Source organism: Aphelocoma coerulescens, chromosome 2, assembly GCF_041296385.1.
Source record: "Aphelocoma coerulescens isolate FSJ_1873_10779 chromosome 2, UR_Acoe_1.0, whole genome shotgun sequence".
Classification (NCBI taxonomy): Eukaryota; Metazoa; Chordata; class Aves; order Passeriformes; family Corvidae; genus Aphelocoma; species Aphelocoma coerulescens.
This window is the reverse complement of record NC_091015.1, coordinates 74575803-74591747: the sequence shown is the minus strand read 5'-3', so window position 1 is coordinate 74591747 and position 15945 is coordinate 74575803. Positions and strand designations below refer to the sequence as shown.

At 42.1% G+C, this 15945-nt stretch overlaps 1 protein-coding gene across 1 annotated transcript in view; it reads right to left on the bottom strand.

The window, feature by feature from the left end:
- The window catches only part of JARID2 (jumonji and AT-rich interaction domain containing 2), a 211910-nt gene that overhangs the window by 118622 nt on the left and 77343 nt on the right, over positions 1 to 15945 (bottom strand). The window contains exon 2 of the mRNA XM_069008035.1: positions 1494 to 1629. Within this exon, the coding sequence (XP_068864136.1) occupies positions 1494 to 1629 (136 nt within the window). The remainder of the gene's footprint in view (positions 1 to 1493; positions 1630 to 15945) is intronic.

Below are 15945 nucleotides of genomic sequence, written 5' to 3'. Positions count from 1 at the left end.
TCTGCTGCTGCCAGGGGAAGCCAGTGGCATACTCCATGTCTGGTATCTGCATTGACACAGCATTTCCAGCCAACTCACTTTTTATCTAAGCTGCCTTTGGAGGAACTAGACACCATGAAAACCTCAGTCATCCCGTAACCTGGCACATCATCAAAGCCTCCTAACACACAATTACTGTGCTTCATGCCTTTAGACTTTTTTCCTTTGACTAAACAAAACACCCACAATGGAATAAGAAACTTTCCAAGAGAAATTGTGTTTGACAGAAGATCAATGATGCAGAGGTGTTGGAGGGAAAAAAGCCAACTCTGTTTTGTGTATACCTCCAAGCTCAAAAATGGCTTGCTCTTAAAGCTAGATGCCCCCTCCCATCAGATTAGTATTTGATATTATTACTGAACTCCGAAGTCTGAGGTCTTCTTTAATACATTAAGGAGTTTGCAATTTCTTATGCAATACAGTGACTTTATCATGCTGCCTGTAGTTATCCAGCCATTCCTCTAGTTTTTTGCCTTGTCAGCAATAACACTCAGTGGAATCTGACTCACCATGTCAACAACACAAGCTACATATAAATATGAATAACCTACCAAGCAAGCACCCAGCTGCTGCTTTAATGCATTAGCACATGTATAGTTATGCACATGCCTAAAAGGAACTGCCATAAACCTCCATAAAGAAACAAATAAGCTCTTGTGAGTGAAAACTGTAAGCCTGCCCAGAAATCCGAATCCTGCTAGTCATCACTTTCAAGGCTCAAGCCAGCATGACAAAGCCTTTTCAAGTAAGGGTATAAGTGAATCTGAAAGAAACACACTTCATATTCACCTCTCAGGACACCACAGCTTTTTAAAGCAAGCTTTAAGGGAAGGGGAGGCAACAGAGAATAACTGACGAGAGCATTAAAGAAATAAAATTCAGTTCCTTTCAAGCTCCTGTCACCTAAGCTCGTCTGCATCTCCTTTTAATGCCTTTAAACAACTGCTCTGTGAACTACTAAACTAGGGGAGTCCAATGTCACAGTGCTTGTGTCTCCTCAGCCCTTTAACTCTGTATGTAGCTCCTATGCTCCTCCACCTATGGACTTGGATCACTCCAGAGACAGATGCTAGTCAGTTTCTTGCATCTAAGTGACAGTATGTAAATGCTGCCCAAGGTAACTGAAGCCAATCACCTCTAAATGGTTACCTTCTCTGCTGACATACTCAGCACATCAGGAAGCAGACTGACTAGAAAGGCTCCTTTCCTCTGGATTGGCACCCTGTCCCTGTCCTCCCACCTGGCACCTGCCCTCCACCCTGATCCCCACAGAAGTCAGTTAGCCAGAAACCATGTGGACTGTTCAACCCAGGCATTTCAAGCACTCCAGAAACAAGTTCCTCTGTGCGGATCACAAGGGCACAGTGTATGCCAGATGGTGCACTGGTCTCCCTCCCTGCTACAGCATGGAAAAAGAACTGAGTCCTTCCAGCAGTACCACAGAGGCGTCTCACCGTTCACTGCCTTGAGGCTCCCGCTAATGCCATCGCTGTGCTGCCGCTTCTGTGCATTCTTGAACTCCTTCAGAGATAAATAAAGGACCTTCCGCACCACCCTCTCCTCTGACCAGGGAATCCCATCACTGTCATCCTAAAGGAGATGGAAACAGAAAGGAGACATTAGTTGCATGCACCTGAAACAAAACAAAAAACCAAACTAAACCAAACAAACCCCCAAAAGCCTAGGGCTACACAGATTATTTTTAATTCAGAACAAAAAAAAAAAGTAAAACCGAAGAAAAATACTATGTAAGAAAATGTAACCTGATCAGCTCTAACAGAGAACAGAAACATAAGTCTTATCATCAAATCAGAGCATTAGTCCCTCTAATCCTTTATTCTGCAAACAGCAGTCGGCATGTACCAGGTGTTAGGCAGGAGGTAAAACGTAATTGTTAAAATCCTTATAATGAATCCCTCACAGAGAAATTTATCACAGCCAGGAAGTGTTCTCCCAGGTAATTAGGAGGACGGAAAAAAAACCCAACAAAACACTAAAACGAATGTTGCAGAAACTGAAGAAGCAAGTTTGGTGAACCAACTTCCCTTGTTGCCATTTTGGCTTTCGTTTGTGCCTCTTGGCTCAGGTTATTTTTCCTTCCGGTTTAGTGATTTGCATTTATTGCAGTGTTACAATGAAGTTGTACATTGATAACAATGAAGTTATTCTGAATTTATCTCAGTATGAAGCCAAGTGGAATTTGACTCATGGGGCATATGTTTTCTACTTTCTTTATTTTTAGAAGAAAAATGCTATTTTGTCAAAAGGAATACTAGTCTATGTCAAATTTAGTACTAGCTTTAGTTAAAAAGATTAACTCCCTGGAAAAGTATTTCCCTAAAGCCTTTAGCATTCAAATAAATTAAGTCAGCAATTTGATATAAAGACGTAAATCAGATAGGTAAGTCATCATATTTTCATAAGCCCTGTAATTGTCTTGGGGTCTTTGGAAATCATTATTTTGGGCATTCTTGCCCTTGAATTCCTCAGGGGCTACATCACTGCCAAAGCAAAGGATTAACATTTCTAGGCAGATCTTAAGTGGTAAGTGTACCACAGCATACTGTCACTGTCACCTTACACTGGAAACTCCACAAGCCCCATTCAGCGATCCCCACCAGGAGGCAGGAGAGCTTAGACCATCCATGTGCCAAAGAAAGGACAGACAACGCCAACTTCCAAAAAAATAAGTATAGTTTAGGATGACCAGCAATAGCTTTTTCTTTGCTCCTCTAGTGGCATACTGGCATTCAGCTGCTAAATTGTGATCAAAATCATTTCCTTCCCTCACCCTCCCCGCAAAAAAAATCTATGACAAATTACTTGGCAGGGGTTAAAAAACAAAACAAAATATAAAAAACCCCAACAACAAAAAAAGCAACACAATGACTGCAGTGAAAGCAGCCAGTATTTTGGCAGCAGGATGTGCATTTCGCACAAGGGACAAGCTACTACACTTTGAAGAAGGCTGAGCTATGCCCAGAGAGTTTTAGAGTACAGGCAGCTCTGGGCCAAGAAAGCAAACTTTGTAACCCAACACCCACAGCAACCAAAAAAAGACAAAAAAATCTCTCAGCAAGCATTTTAAAAGGACTAGTACATCCAGTTATTTTGTCAACAAAGGTTTACACAAACAACTCTGGCTTACCATTTTGCTGCCAACGCAGCTTCAGGCCTAACCAGAAGCAACACTAAGCACGAGATGGCTGCAGTTCTATTTTAACAAAGCTTGCCCAAGGATAGCTCCATTTACATTCCCACCAACAAGGGCCCAATGGGACATCATGTGTTTCTCTTTTCATGGGAACTACTTAATAAATCCTTAAGGGAGTCAGGCTCAGTTAGGAAACAGTCATAAGCACCTCCAGCCCCTGTCCATGTTACAGACACAGGCCTGTGGATAGCACTCACTCCCTTCACTGGCATTCATACTGGAAGTTGCACAAAAACACCCATCGGTTCCTGATCTCACTGGCCAATGTACCGTGATAAAAACACAGGAAAATTAAAATAAAGTAAAGTAAAGTAAAGTAAAGTAAAGTAAAGTAAAGTAAAGTAAAGTAAAATAAAACCTGAAAGAAATTCAATCCACTCTGTCACACAATCTCATGGCAAGGAGCACATGGCAGCATTCGCTGCTTCAATAGTGACAGGGTGAAACCTGCTGATAGGACTGGTCTTTAAATCAGTATGTGCTGACCCACAGGACCTGTGCCCTGACACCAGCTGGCTACAGCCCCTCCTGTGGAAGGGAAGGTGGTCACCACAGTCCCTCCTGTGGGAGGGAATGCACTCATCACCACACACCAGCGGCCTCTGGTCTAGGCCACCCTCCAGCGAAGAGTCTGGAGTCATCTCCCTCTCCTCCCAGGCAATGTGCTGGATGAAAAAGGATGTCATGCAACCTGACACCCTGTTTTCCTGCAGCCAAAGTGTCTCTCTAGTGCCAGCTGGAGGCCCTAGCAGGCCCAACATGCAGGACAAGGTCCCACCAGCCTGGGGGCTGCCGGGGCATTAGTGCCACCAGCAAGAGATGCCTCCCAGAAGGTGGGAACAAAGATCTCAGCACTTCTTGAAGCAACTTCACACCACACTCATTTCCTGGAGCTGTAGAACTCCAGACGAACCATCTTGGTTTCATCCGCCCTGTGAAACAGCAGTGCTGCCTCCAGAAATGCACATGGAGAGTCTCTCCACAGCAGCCCAGTTGTGTCCAGGCTGCAGCCACTGTCTTGCCTGCACCGCTTCGCTGTGGGCTTCCCCTGCACACACCACCCAGCTTGAAAAAAGATCCTCAAGTTCTCCAACATCATGTCCTATCCAAGGCCAGCAAAATGAGGGGCTAAGCCACTGCCAACACCTGTATTCACATGGCTCCATACTGCAGGAGCAATAAAAAGGTTTCACAATCACCAAGTGCATCTTCCCTGGAGCCTTTGGCACAAAAACAGCCACATGCTGGACAGCAGCTGACTCAGAGCCCAGCTGAGCCGCAGCTCCAGCTCCCGACACATTTAACCATAATTACATGGGTCAGATCACCTCTGCGTCATCACCCCAGTGGAGGGAGAGCTGTTGTGTGCTCATGTGCCCGCTCTGCACTCACACCACCACCAACTGCAACAGTTATCTCACTTTAGCAAAACATACACACACCCAGAACCACTGAGAAATATGGTCAAGTGAAAGTCTTGAGGAATTTAATCTATGTAACTTCTCAGCACCACCCCACCACCCCCCCCCCCCGCCAACCCAAGCTCAAAGGGACTGACTCAATTGCTGCTTTTAAATATTTCCACAGGGAGTAGAGATTTTTTAATAGATGGCTCTCAAGGCTGGCAGAGAGAGGTATAATATCATCCAACAGCTGGAACTCGACTCAGAAAAATGTAAGACAGAATTAAAGAACAATTTCTGCAACTGTGCAAGTAATTAGCCATTGAAACGACTTATGGGGAACCAATGGATTGTCCATTATTGACTCAGACCCAAAAAAGGACTGAATAACATCTTAAACTGTAGGTTCATCACCACAAGCCCACAACCTTCACTGTGCAGGTTTGCTGAGATGATTTCTGCCTCCCAATATGACAATAAGATTATCTTATAAACTCAGAATAAAACTAACAGATGCAAACAACCAGGGAAACCCTGGGGCAGAATTAAGAAACGCAACTGCATAATTTCCTTTAAATTAAAAAAAAAAAAAAAAAAAAAAAAAAGCCACCTTTTTTGTTATGTGTTATGCCATTTCAGGAAACAATGAACTTCAGCTACCAGGACAGTCAAGCAAGAGTTTGGCAAGTTCAGCCCAAGGGGACAGGGAAGAGGAGCACAACTTCCCTTTACCTACACAGTACATTCCTACTCAGGATGCTACCTCACAGATTGAAGAACAACTTTCTGTTGCACTACACGGCTGAACAGCCTACTACAACATACTGTTAATCTGGGAATATGTGTGTGTGTTGTGTGTGTATATATATCTATATATCTACACACACAAGTTTTGCTATATGCACATTAAATGTATATAATACACACTAAATGTATGTAATACACGAAATATAAAATATATCTCTATTAATGTGCGTGCACACCAACTAAAATACATATTAATGTTTTTAATCAACATATAGCAATAATGATATATATAATACCCATCGATATGTAACGTGTATATATTTGCAAAGAAATCAAAATGCGCACCAGCTGTAACTTTTTGCCATTCACCTACAACCTAGGTGCTTGTTCCCTGCAGTCCAGCTGCCTGGTTTGCCCATGTAGCCTGCACACAGCCTTCCTATTTCCAAAATTATACTCAAATCCTAATTTTAAAAAAGTAGAAGCGAGGGGCAGGTTTCACATCAGCTCCTGAGCAGGTGAAATGTCAGGCTGAAATCATGAGAGCTGCTGTGCTCCTTAGGCAGCAGCAGCAGAAGCATGACTCAAGCTTCTCCATTCACTGCAGATACAGCATTCTTTAGCCTGGCCCAGCCTTGCCTTAAGCAAACAGGAGTCATAGTTCACAGGGTAAAACAAAGCCGGAACAAGAGAGAATGCATGCAGCACTCCATACTATTTGCTTTAATTTCTATGTAAATACTTTTACAGCAGTGGTGGTTTTATTTGAAAAGTCAGGACTTTGTAAGGTACAAAGATACTTATAAGCATGTGTGTTATGACTCAGTGTGGCTGGCGTATTTCCAGCTCTCTCTTTGGGTCTTTCCCAAGCACGCATCTCCTGACCTCATTCTTCATGCCAGGTTGCAAAAACCAAAACAACAAAACACAAACTCCCTCTTTTTTCTTTTTCCAGTACTGCGTCCAACACTCGGTTAAAATCACTGTGACACCCAATGCCCCAAATGAATATGCTTTCATGGTTCAACAGCCCCCAGAGAGTCTTTCCTGCAGATGTAAGAAGGTCATTTTGAAGCAATGGGAGAAATAAACCACAAGTTTCTACCCCTTCCTCAAGGATATTTTTGAAGGAGAACTATTTCAAAGGGTGGTTTTTACTGCGTTTATAGCAACATAAAAAAAGTATGTCTTTTGCATGTAAAACAGACAACACATTTTCATAGATCATACAAATTACTTTTCAGCTAAAGGACTGAGATGGAAATGTTTGTTTATTAGATTCAAGACTTGCAACAGATTTTTGCCTTTTGGCTGTATATTATCAGCGGAAAACAGTTATACCTGTTTTTCTCTAAAAGTCAGACCAAAGAGGAATTGGTGGAAAACCCAGATTCACCTTTCAAGGCTGAGAGCGATCCTTCTGTGCAGTCTTGGGCGAGTTACCACTGCTAAATGTGATTAGTACTTATTAGCAATTATCTTACTCATTTACAAAGCCTAATTTCTCGGTATCTGTATGGCACAGAGTGAACCTCACGAGAAAGTGCAAAGTCTTACTGCTGTATCAACACACGTACTTCCCCTGCTACGTTAGCAGAGGTCTCCATCATATTGCAAAGTTCCATCAACTTCCTCACCACCCCAAATGCACGTTGCAGGGGAAAACCCCACTGTTGGCCCATCAGTGTAACCTCCCTCTCTAAGTAACCTGCAGGACCCAGTGGGCTGATCCACAACCAGACAACGGAAGCTCTTCTCAGCACAAACTTCTAGCAAAACTTTAAACTTCCAGGGAAACAATTTCAAACCAGACTGTAATAAATTCAACTGAAGCTCCATAAATAAACATTTGTGGCTCCTTCTGGCAGTTATCATGCTGCTTGGACTTCTTACAGCCAAGCAGAGCATGGTGCAAACTAGTTATATATACCCACAGCAATATCCTTGTAGTCTTTCGCTTACTATCAAGGTCCTTCCACTCCCTTCTCCTCTCAGAATAAAGTTCGCACTTACTTAATATTTAACCTTTTAATCAAGTTTAACTATCCAGAGAGGATGTAGCAGTTTCTCATTTAAAACAAACTGCTTATATTCAGTGAGAAAAAACAAAACTTCATGAATGGCTTAAGTTGATGAAGATTGATACAGCTTGGAGACTTTATAGTAGAGTGACTCATGCCTTCTGGAAAATGTAATCTGTTCTGTCTAGTTTAGGAAAATAGGTCATGTTTTAAAAATGTGCTAACTAACATGAAGAAGGGGGAAATTTCCTTTATTAATGGCTCTGTTTTAGCATTTAAGCCTATCTGGTAATTAGAGCTACTTTTTCCTCTCGTACTTCCAGAAAACTTCCCCAAAGAACTCACGTTACATTACAGCTCCCGACTTGAAGAACCAATGTTATCACGGCAAAGAATCAGTGGAAGAAAACAAAAATCTCTCTTCTTCCTGCTTTAGCACTTCTCCCACAGCTTTCATCCCCTGCAATCTCACTGCCTTCTGCTGCGCCAGGGACTGCATTTCCTCCTTTCAGATGAATTTTGAAGAGCAGCATGGGAGAGAAATGCTCTGGTTTTTGGGTCACTAAAGGCCTCAGGCACTTTTAAACCCAGTGAGCTTCACCCTGCTCTTGCAGAAATACATTATGGTAGAAGAGTTACGGTCAAAATCTCCAAATACAAGTCACTCCCAGAAGTGAGGCATAAAATATAGTTCCTAAATTTATCTTAGGCGTAATAATGAAATTTTTAAAAACATTCGGTTCATGTGTTGTTTCTTTTACATAAACTTAAGAGGCCTTGATGATGTTTCTGCACCTCTAGAAAACTATTACTCAATATGAAACTAGTGAAAGCCTACAAGCCATCAACTGTTTCCCATATTCGTCCACCAAGATAAATACTAAAAAAAAAGAAAAAAAGGCTAAGCCCAAACAAATCCAGAGTAAAGACAGGTCTCAAGTTTTTTAATTTATCAACTTGCAGCACAACTTCAACTCGAACCATCTCACTTATAGCACTGACTCCACAGCTATGACTTTCTTAGGCCAGATTAGAAATCTAAACAACCATTTTGCACCCAGAGCATCTGAGCTTTGGGATCTGACATGAACCAAGGGTGGTAGAGTGCTGGTGGAAAGAGGTATGGAGGTGTAAGGTGATTATTCAGACTGAGGGAGTGGTTTTCATAACCAGCTTAATTCATCTGGCACCATGTGGGATGCACCTGTTCCAAACCGAATGTCCATTTGACCAGCTTGATCAGAAGAGTCAAAATCTCATTCCAAGACAAGAGTTTTCATCCAGATCAGCTTCCTTATTCTTAAGCATATGACCAAAAGACAACTACTGCTGGGGCAGAGAAAAAAGTGGGGTTGTCCCTTTGCACACCAGCTCATGCTTGGAGGGATGCAAGCCCACCATGGCACCAAAACATCACAGTCATGGTAAGAGAGGGCATCACAGATGTATTCAGAAAATTAAAGCCACCTTGCTGTAATGTAACTACTGTGAACCCCAAATATCTCACTGCATTCTGATGAACCTTACCTACTCTTTCTGAAATGAATTATGTACTTTAGGGAAGTGGAAGGGAAATACAAGGGGGTGGCAGGGCATCTGTTACAAGGGCAGGGCCTGCATCGATTCAGGAAGGTCACAGCCTGACATGGTACAATCTTCTGTCTGACCATCACTTATAGAGAATTTATGCCCGAGCAAAAGCTCTGACTTTATAAATAGGTTCCTTACCTCGTGTTCTCTTCAAATAAAGGGAATGTCTCCTAAAAGGTACACTGAATGGTCTTTGAAAAGATATGTTGTATACAAGTGCATGCCTCCCAGGCAGAAACCAAAATAATTCAAGAATCATTTCCTGTGTTGGTGAATGGGTAAGTCTTTCTTAAAAGAAAACCAAACAAACCAACCTGATGGGTGATGTTTACATTACATGTCTTCACTTCTCTGAAACACCATGAAATAATGTATATTTATCTTTGATTACATAGTACAAAAAAAAAAAAATACAGCTGAAATTGGATTAGAAACTTCTGCTGAAAAACAATTTATTGCATAACACAACTCTGACAGCCTGGGTTTCTGGCCACCAACTGAGCCTTTATAAAAATCTGCTGGGCAGCTGCCAAATCAGTTCTTTGAGTCTTGGCATGTCTGACATCTGAGACAGTAGTCAAGGCAGCCACATGTCCCGTGCCATCCACAGCCCCGCGCTTTTACGGTTAAATGGTACCGCAAAGAACAGAGTAGTGTGAGCCATTAAACACACAAAGGTAAAAAAATCTCCTGCAGCTGTGGATCTGACAACTCTGATCATGCTGCAAAAGACTAAGAGCCACAACAGGATTTCTTCTTTTTCACGATCTGGTATTAATTTGAACATAAAAGTAGCTTAAGAAAAGGGGGAAAAGAGAAGCAAGAAGGGTAGCAAGCCCCGAAAAACCTTTACACTCCTAGCTGAAAATCACTGCCATTTATAAATCTCACATTCCAAATATTCTTACTCTGCCTCCAGTTTTAATTAAAACTCTCCACCAAGTACACTTCAGATAGACACATAAAACCCAGTATGCAAAGAGTATTCAGCAGCTCAAGATAATTAAATTCAAATATATTCTTTCTAATTAATTTCATTTTGATTCAGTTCATATTTTTATAAAGGTGTTTGAGCTCCAGTACGCAGTCATATGAATACAGTCCAAAGAAAGCATTTTCTGCAGTTTCAATATCTGCTAATAAGACCTACAGATGTGTACGGCTAATCCAATCCTGCTGCATATTGCTAATTATATTAAGACTTTTTTCCACCCTCAACCGGAAAGCTTGATCCTCAACTTGAAAAATAGTAACCACTTTTGCAGGCCAAAATAAGTGTACAGGTAGTAGGGAAGAGAGAAAGCTAAAACTGATGTGTTATAAATTTGCCTTCAGTATTTCGATCAGAATTTAAAGATATCTAATTTTTTGGTGTATTGCAGTGTCTGACAGGTTGGTCAGTGGTATCAATATTTTAGAGAAGCTGAAGAACTGTTAATATGTTTAGCATCTATCCTCACACGTCCAACAGGAGGTCAGTGTTTACACCATTTCTTTCGTAGGACTGTGTTACCCAGATGCTGAAGCCTTGCCTGTAACACAGGAAAAGATCTGCTCATCTATCTGCTTTCTAGGAGTATAGTAGTATGTGTAGTGTGTGTGTGTGTGTATATATATGTACCTCAGCAAAAATGTGCATCTGTGAATACAGAACTCATATTGCTCCCTCAGTGAAATAAGTACACTAGCCCAAAGCCTATATAGTTTAGCTACACTGTTTAATATAGCTGTGCCCACCAGGAATGTGATGCCTTTCAGGCTTCAGGCTGCAGATGGAGGTCCCCTTGAAAATGTGGGAAGGACACCATATTCCTCCTGGATGATCCTGTACTTGCCCCATTTAAACCTTTCCAGTATGAATGGGTTTCACTGGCTTAAAGTAACCAAAGAAGAAATTTTGGCTTACCTGATTCACTTTGATGGCACTGCACCAGCTCATGCCTACATGAGTAGCTCCACCACCAAAGCCCTGCAAGAGGACCATGGCCAGCAGTGAAGAGTGTGGCATTGCCAAAGCTGGGGCATGGCAAATTCTACCCACAAAGTAACTTACGCTGTGATGGACCTCTAAGTTTGCATAAATGTGAGCCAAAGCAGGTCTGGGTGAGTCCTTTGGAGTCCTTTGTCTTAGCTTGGAGATGTTTAGCTTGATTTCCTCCTCTTTCATGTCAGTCTATAGGATGTCCCTCATTTAGGCAATCATCAGATTTAAAAAAAGATTTAAAGAAAAAAAGGGGGAAAAAATCTGTTCAATTAAGCTCAGGGAGGAATAATGACAGTCAAATATGCTGAACCTATTGCTAGGAAGCCTCAGGATACTGGGGCCTAAATCAAATTTACTGAGCCGGATGGGGAACCAAATCAGTTGAATTGACACAGGCTCCTGGGATGGACACACTGATACTGCACTAAAAGTGTGACGTGTTGATTTTGCTTGATGTACTGCCCAAAAAGGGAGATTTCTATCAGAATCATTTTGTCCTTGTTTACATTCCTGACTGGCAGAATATCCTTTAAAGCTAGGAGGGAAGTATCCATTGAAGCTGGAAGATGTAAACTAAACCTATTCTCTTTGCTCCTAAGCCAGTTAAAGGACACATATGAGGAGACTCTAAAGCTACTCTAAATGGATTTTCAGATCAGTGTAGTTATATCAGTAAATTTTCTGCACCAAGAAAGATAAGCTATATAAGCAGAGAACACCTACACTCTGAAGCTTTTCCAAGCTCGCTCTTCAGTACTAAATACATCTGACTTCCAAAATATTACCCAACAAACAAATGATGGTTTTGTAGTAGCACAGGGAAGAAAATAATAAAACCGACATTTGCTCTGTGAGGCCATCGCTCAGTAAAAAATCAGATTAATGTATCCAAGTATCTTCCCAGAAGGCCTGTGAAACACTTGTCAAAACAACCAGTGCCAAGGAGGGTAAAAGACCATTCCCTGGAATACAAGTTGCAGCAGATCACTTAAGAGTACCCAAGTCAAGAATTTCAGACCAAGCAAGACGAAAGAGCTGCTTTGCCACACGCAAGCTCCATGAGACCTGTTTGGGTTGGTGTGCAATTCCCTCATCCCTCCTTTACTCCCTGATCAATGGCAACAGTCAAACTTTACTGGAGATTTTAGAAGTACATCAAAGACAACCATTAAGCTTTTAAGTGCACTAATTGACATTTTAGCACTTACAAATCCATCTATGTGTTCTATCACTCAATTTAAGAGACTTGCTGCCCCGACCTGGTATGAGTTCCCGGTGTTTTTAGCGGGTAGAGGGGGATTTTCAAAGCTATTTTTTCCCCCTCCGACAGGATTTTAGAGAATTCAAATTACAAATATAATGCACTTCAAAAAGTAACACATTTCACAAATTTAAGATCTCTTCCATAAAAGCTGTAAATGGCATCACAGCTATAACTCACAGGCTTCTAAGCTCCAATGAATTCTGCAGCTGTTGCAGCACGTTGAAGCCAAATCATTGTTACCTTCACACCACCGCAACTGAAAACCCCAGCTATGGTATTACTAACTGCATGGTGCTACATGAAAAAGAGGAGGGGAAAAAAGGAACCCCTACGTGATTTTGCAGCTCCTTCTTTTTTCCTTCACAAAGCCGGCATAAAACAGATGCTGAAACCATGACGGGCTGCTTTAGGTTTTCCTACAATAACTATCCCACAACAGGATTCAGGGAAGCATTTCAGAACAACAGTCCCCAATGATGCTGTAACATCAGAGGATACAGCACTCCCCCCTCCCCAGGTACGGTGAGTTACAGCAGACAAGCCACTACCCACGGCCAAGCCCAGCCTCTGATTATGAAAGAGCATCTCAATGACAGCAGGTCTGGACCCTTCTTCTATTACTGTCACATACCAACATGTTCACCTTCTGTTCTGTTAGAGAAATCCTCATTCAGTCCCAATATTTAAGGCAACAAGAAAGATCAAATTAAATTCCCAGGGTTTTAAGCCATTCAGTTCATTGCTAGATCTATTTTAGGGTCTGAGGCTGCCAGCCACCCCCACAGAATCTGCGCGCTAAACAAGGCTTTTGACAGGCTTGTTTATACCTTCTGCAGCAATCAAAGGCAAAACATAACAAATCAAAGAACCAGGAGACAAATACAGTACTGTGCATAAGAGAAACCTCAAAAAGCTAGCCAGCAGCAAACCTGCTGCTCACTGAGCCCAGCAGAGCAATACCAGATAACACAGGAAAACAGAAATGGATAGTTAAGTAAGAACAGACTTGTGCTATACACATGCAAACATCTGCAGGCAGAACCTCTGAAGCACACATCCATCAAAAGAAGAGGATGAAGAATCCCAAGAAAAGAAGTAGGAAAAAAAGTATTAATTTTCTCCAAAAGTACCATGGAGAAGGGCCATAATTTAAGAATTCCAGCTTAAAGATTGCAGGGAACTTCAGATTTTTACTGGTACCAGAAGAACAACAAAGAAGTAGGCATGGACAATGTACAGTATTTCTGAGGCTGGGATTTAAATGGAAATGGCAAAGGCTGCATTTTGGGGCCTACGCAGTTACACCACACAAGGCAGTTGACTCCAATCCATGTCCTTCCTTAGAGAAGGCAAAATCACAGTTTCTGTTCAATTCTTCCCTCTGTGGAACATGTGATACGGATGGAGTCCATTTTACTCAGTGACACACTCACTATGAACTGCACAGGCCATACTTCAACAAACCTGCCACGTCAGGGAAGCATCTAAGTTGTATGTTGAAATACACCCAGAAGAAATTCAGCAGTACACCTTTGCTACTGTGTTCCTTTAAACCTTTCACCTCTTAAACTGCAAGTTCAATGTCAGATTATAAACATTGTAAAAGCTCATAAAATCCAATCATAAACCTGCCAGCTCATTTCAAGATTATTTGCTCTTAGCCTTGCAAAAACATCATGAGCAGTACAAGAATTGCATCATTTCTCTGCAAGCTCTCCAACCGGTTCTTCATCTGCATCAAGCTAACGGATGGGCAGGTGTTACAGCCTTACCTCAGAGACAGACCTTTGCAGGTGATTTTCACAACACATCACCTGCCTGCTAAACCATCCACAGCAACATCTGCAACATTCGCTTCTGATGAAACCACCTACTACTTTATTTTTCTCTTGCAAAATCTAGCTTTGCTTATTACCACCACAACTGACTGAGACGAGAAAACCTTCTGCAACTGCAGCAGGAGCAAATGCTAAATTGAGATTTTTGGACAACTCCATGGTGCTCCATGTAGCAATGCCTACCTCCAGCCCTGCCAAAGGCTGAGCCAGGCACCACTGCAGCTGTCCAGGGAGTAAGCAGAAGCAGGCTGATAGACACCTCCCCACACAGCAGGTGCTGGTTGTTCTCATTAGCCTGCTGTAGGAAAAGAGGGGCCATTTCGTTATGTGGGCTGGATTTCCTGCACGACCAGCCACGTCATTTCAACCCTCCCAAGGGAAAAGACTACGGACTTGATGGAAGATGTCTGTTGCTCCTCTGTGGAAAAGGATGGTTTTAGTGGAACAAAATTGTCATGGGGGTCTAGACACAGGGCTTATCAAAAACAGGTTTCTGCCAAAACATTCCATGAACTGGCTAAAATGTATCTTGTAACACCACAGTGACGTTATGAAGGTCGTTTGTGAACAAGCCTGTGATTTGACCGTACCCACAGCACCGACAACAAACTCAACCTGAACTTCACACTTCAAGCACACAACAAACCACTCTGGTTTTCAGCTTTGCTGTACACTTGCAGAAGGCAAAACAGGGTAGACAGAAAAGGGAAGGAAAAAAACAAAGACTGGATTAGAGCACCCCTACATTTTTAGGCGTGGATCAGCTCTTGCAGTCTCTTGGTAAATGACGTGGCAACAGAGAATCATCCAGGCACGTTTAGGAGCTATGTTTCTATTTATTTTAATTTGCAGTCTATTGATTCTACTGTTTTGTTAGCTCATTCATGAGTAATGCTGGAACTGGAGGCTGATGGACTGGGAAAGGCAGATATATCCACCCAAAGAGGGAACCTCCTCGGCCACCAGCCTCTGCTCCCCACAAAACAAGCAGACCTGTTAGAGCCCAGCACCATTCCTGTGATGCTGCAGGCAGGCAAAAGATTAACAATCCATCATTTCAGTCCACTACAATTCCTTATCAAAAGACCATGACAGATACAAGGAGAAGGAACAGACTAGTGATGCCTACACTACACGTTGTAGGCAGGCACCAATTTGGTAGCTCGATTTTCCTACTGGAGCAGTCTCAGATGCACTGGGCATGTGACCACATCCAGTGACGTTACATAAATGCAGCACCCTCTGTGAGCAGCGGCTCCAACAGGATGCAGGGATGGAGCTATGTGTCCCTCGGGAGAGCAGATCGTGCTGAATCTTAATTAACTTTAAAAAAAAAAGAGAAAAGGTGTAACTTGTTTAAATGCCTTTGCATCACTGGGTGACCTACTCCTCCCCGTGACTCCTGCATCCTAGCCATTGCAAGTCACTGCATACAGATGTAGCAGCAATGGTACAGCTTAATCAGTCAATGTTTTCACAACACATATTTCAAATATTAAGCACTTATTGAAGACTTAGAAGTTACTGTGTAAATATTTGTATTATATTATACTGCTAACGCTTCCTCGCCAACTGTGGAATTTTAAATCTATCTCGTCTGATAAAGCTTTATTTACATATCACACTGCTCTCGATACTCAACAAAGTGAACTGACTAAATTTACACCAACTCCATTGAAGGAGTACTTGTCAGGAAAGAGCAATTCAATGATTTTCTGTCTCTGCTTTGTGACCAAACTAAACCATAAGCAGTCACGTGGCTGTTTTGGATTGACATTAACTGTTTTCACTAGGCAACTATGCTCCCAGGGAAAGCATTGCACAAATGCACCTTGCTCTTAAAAT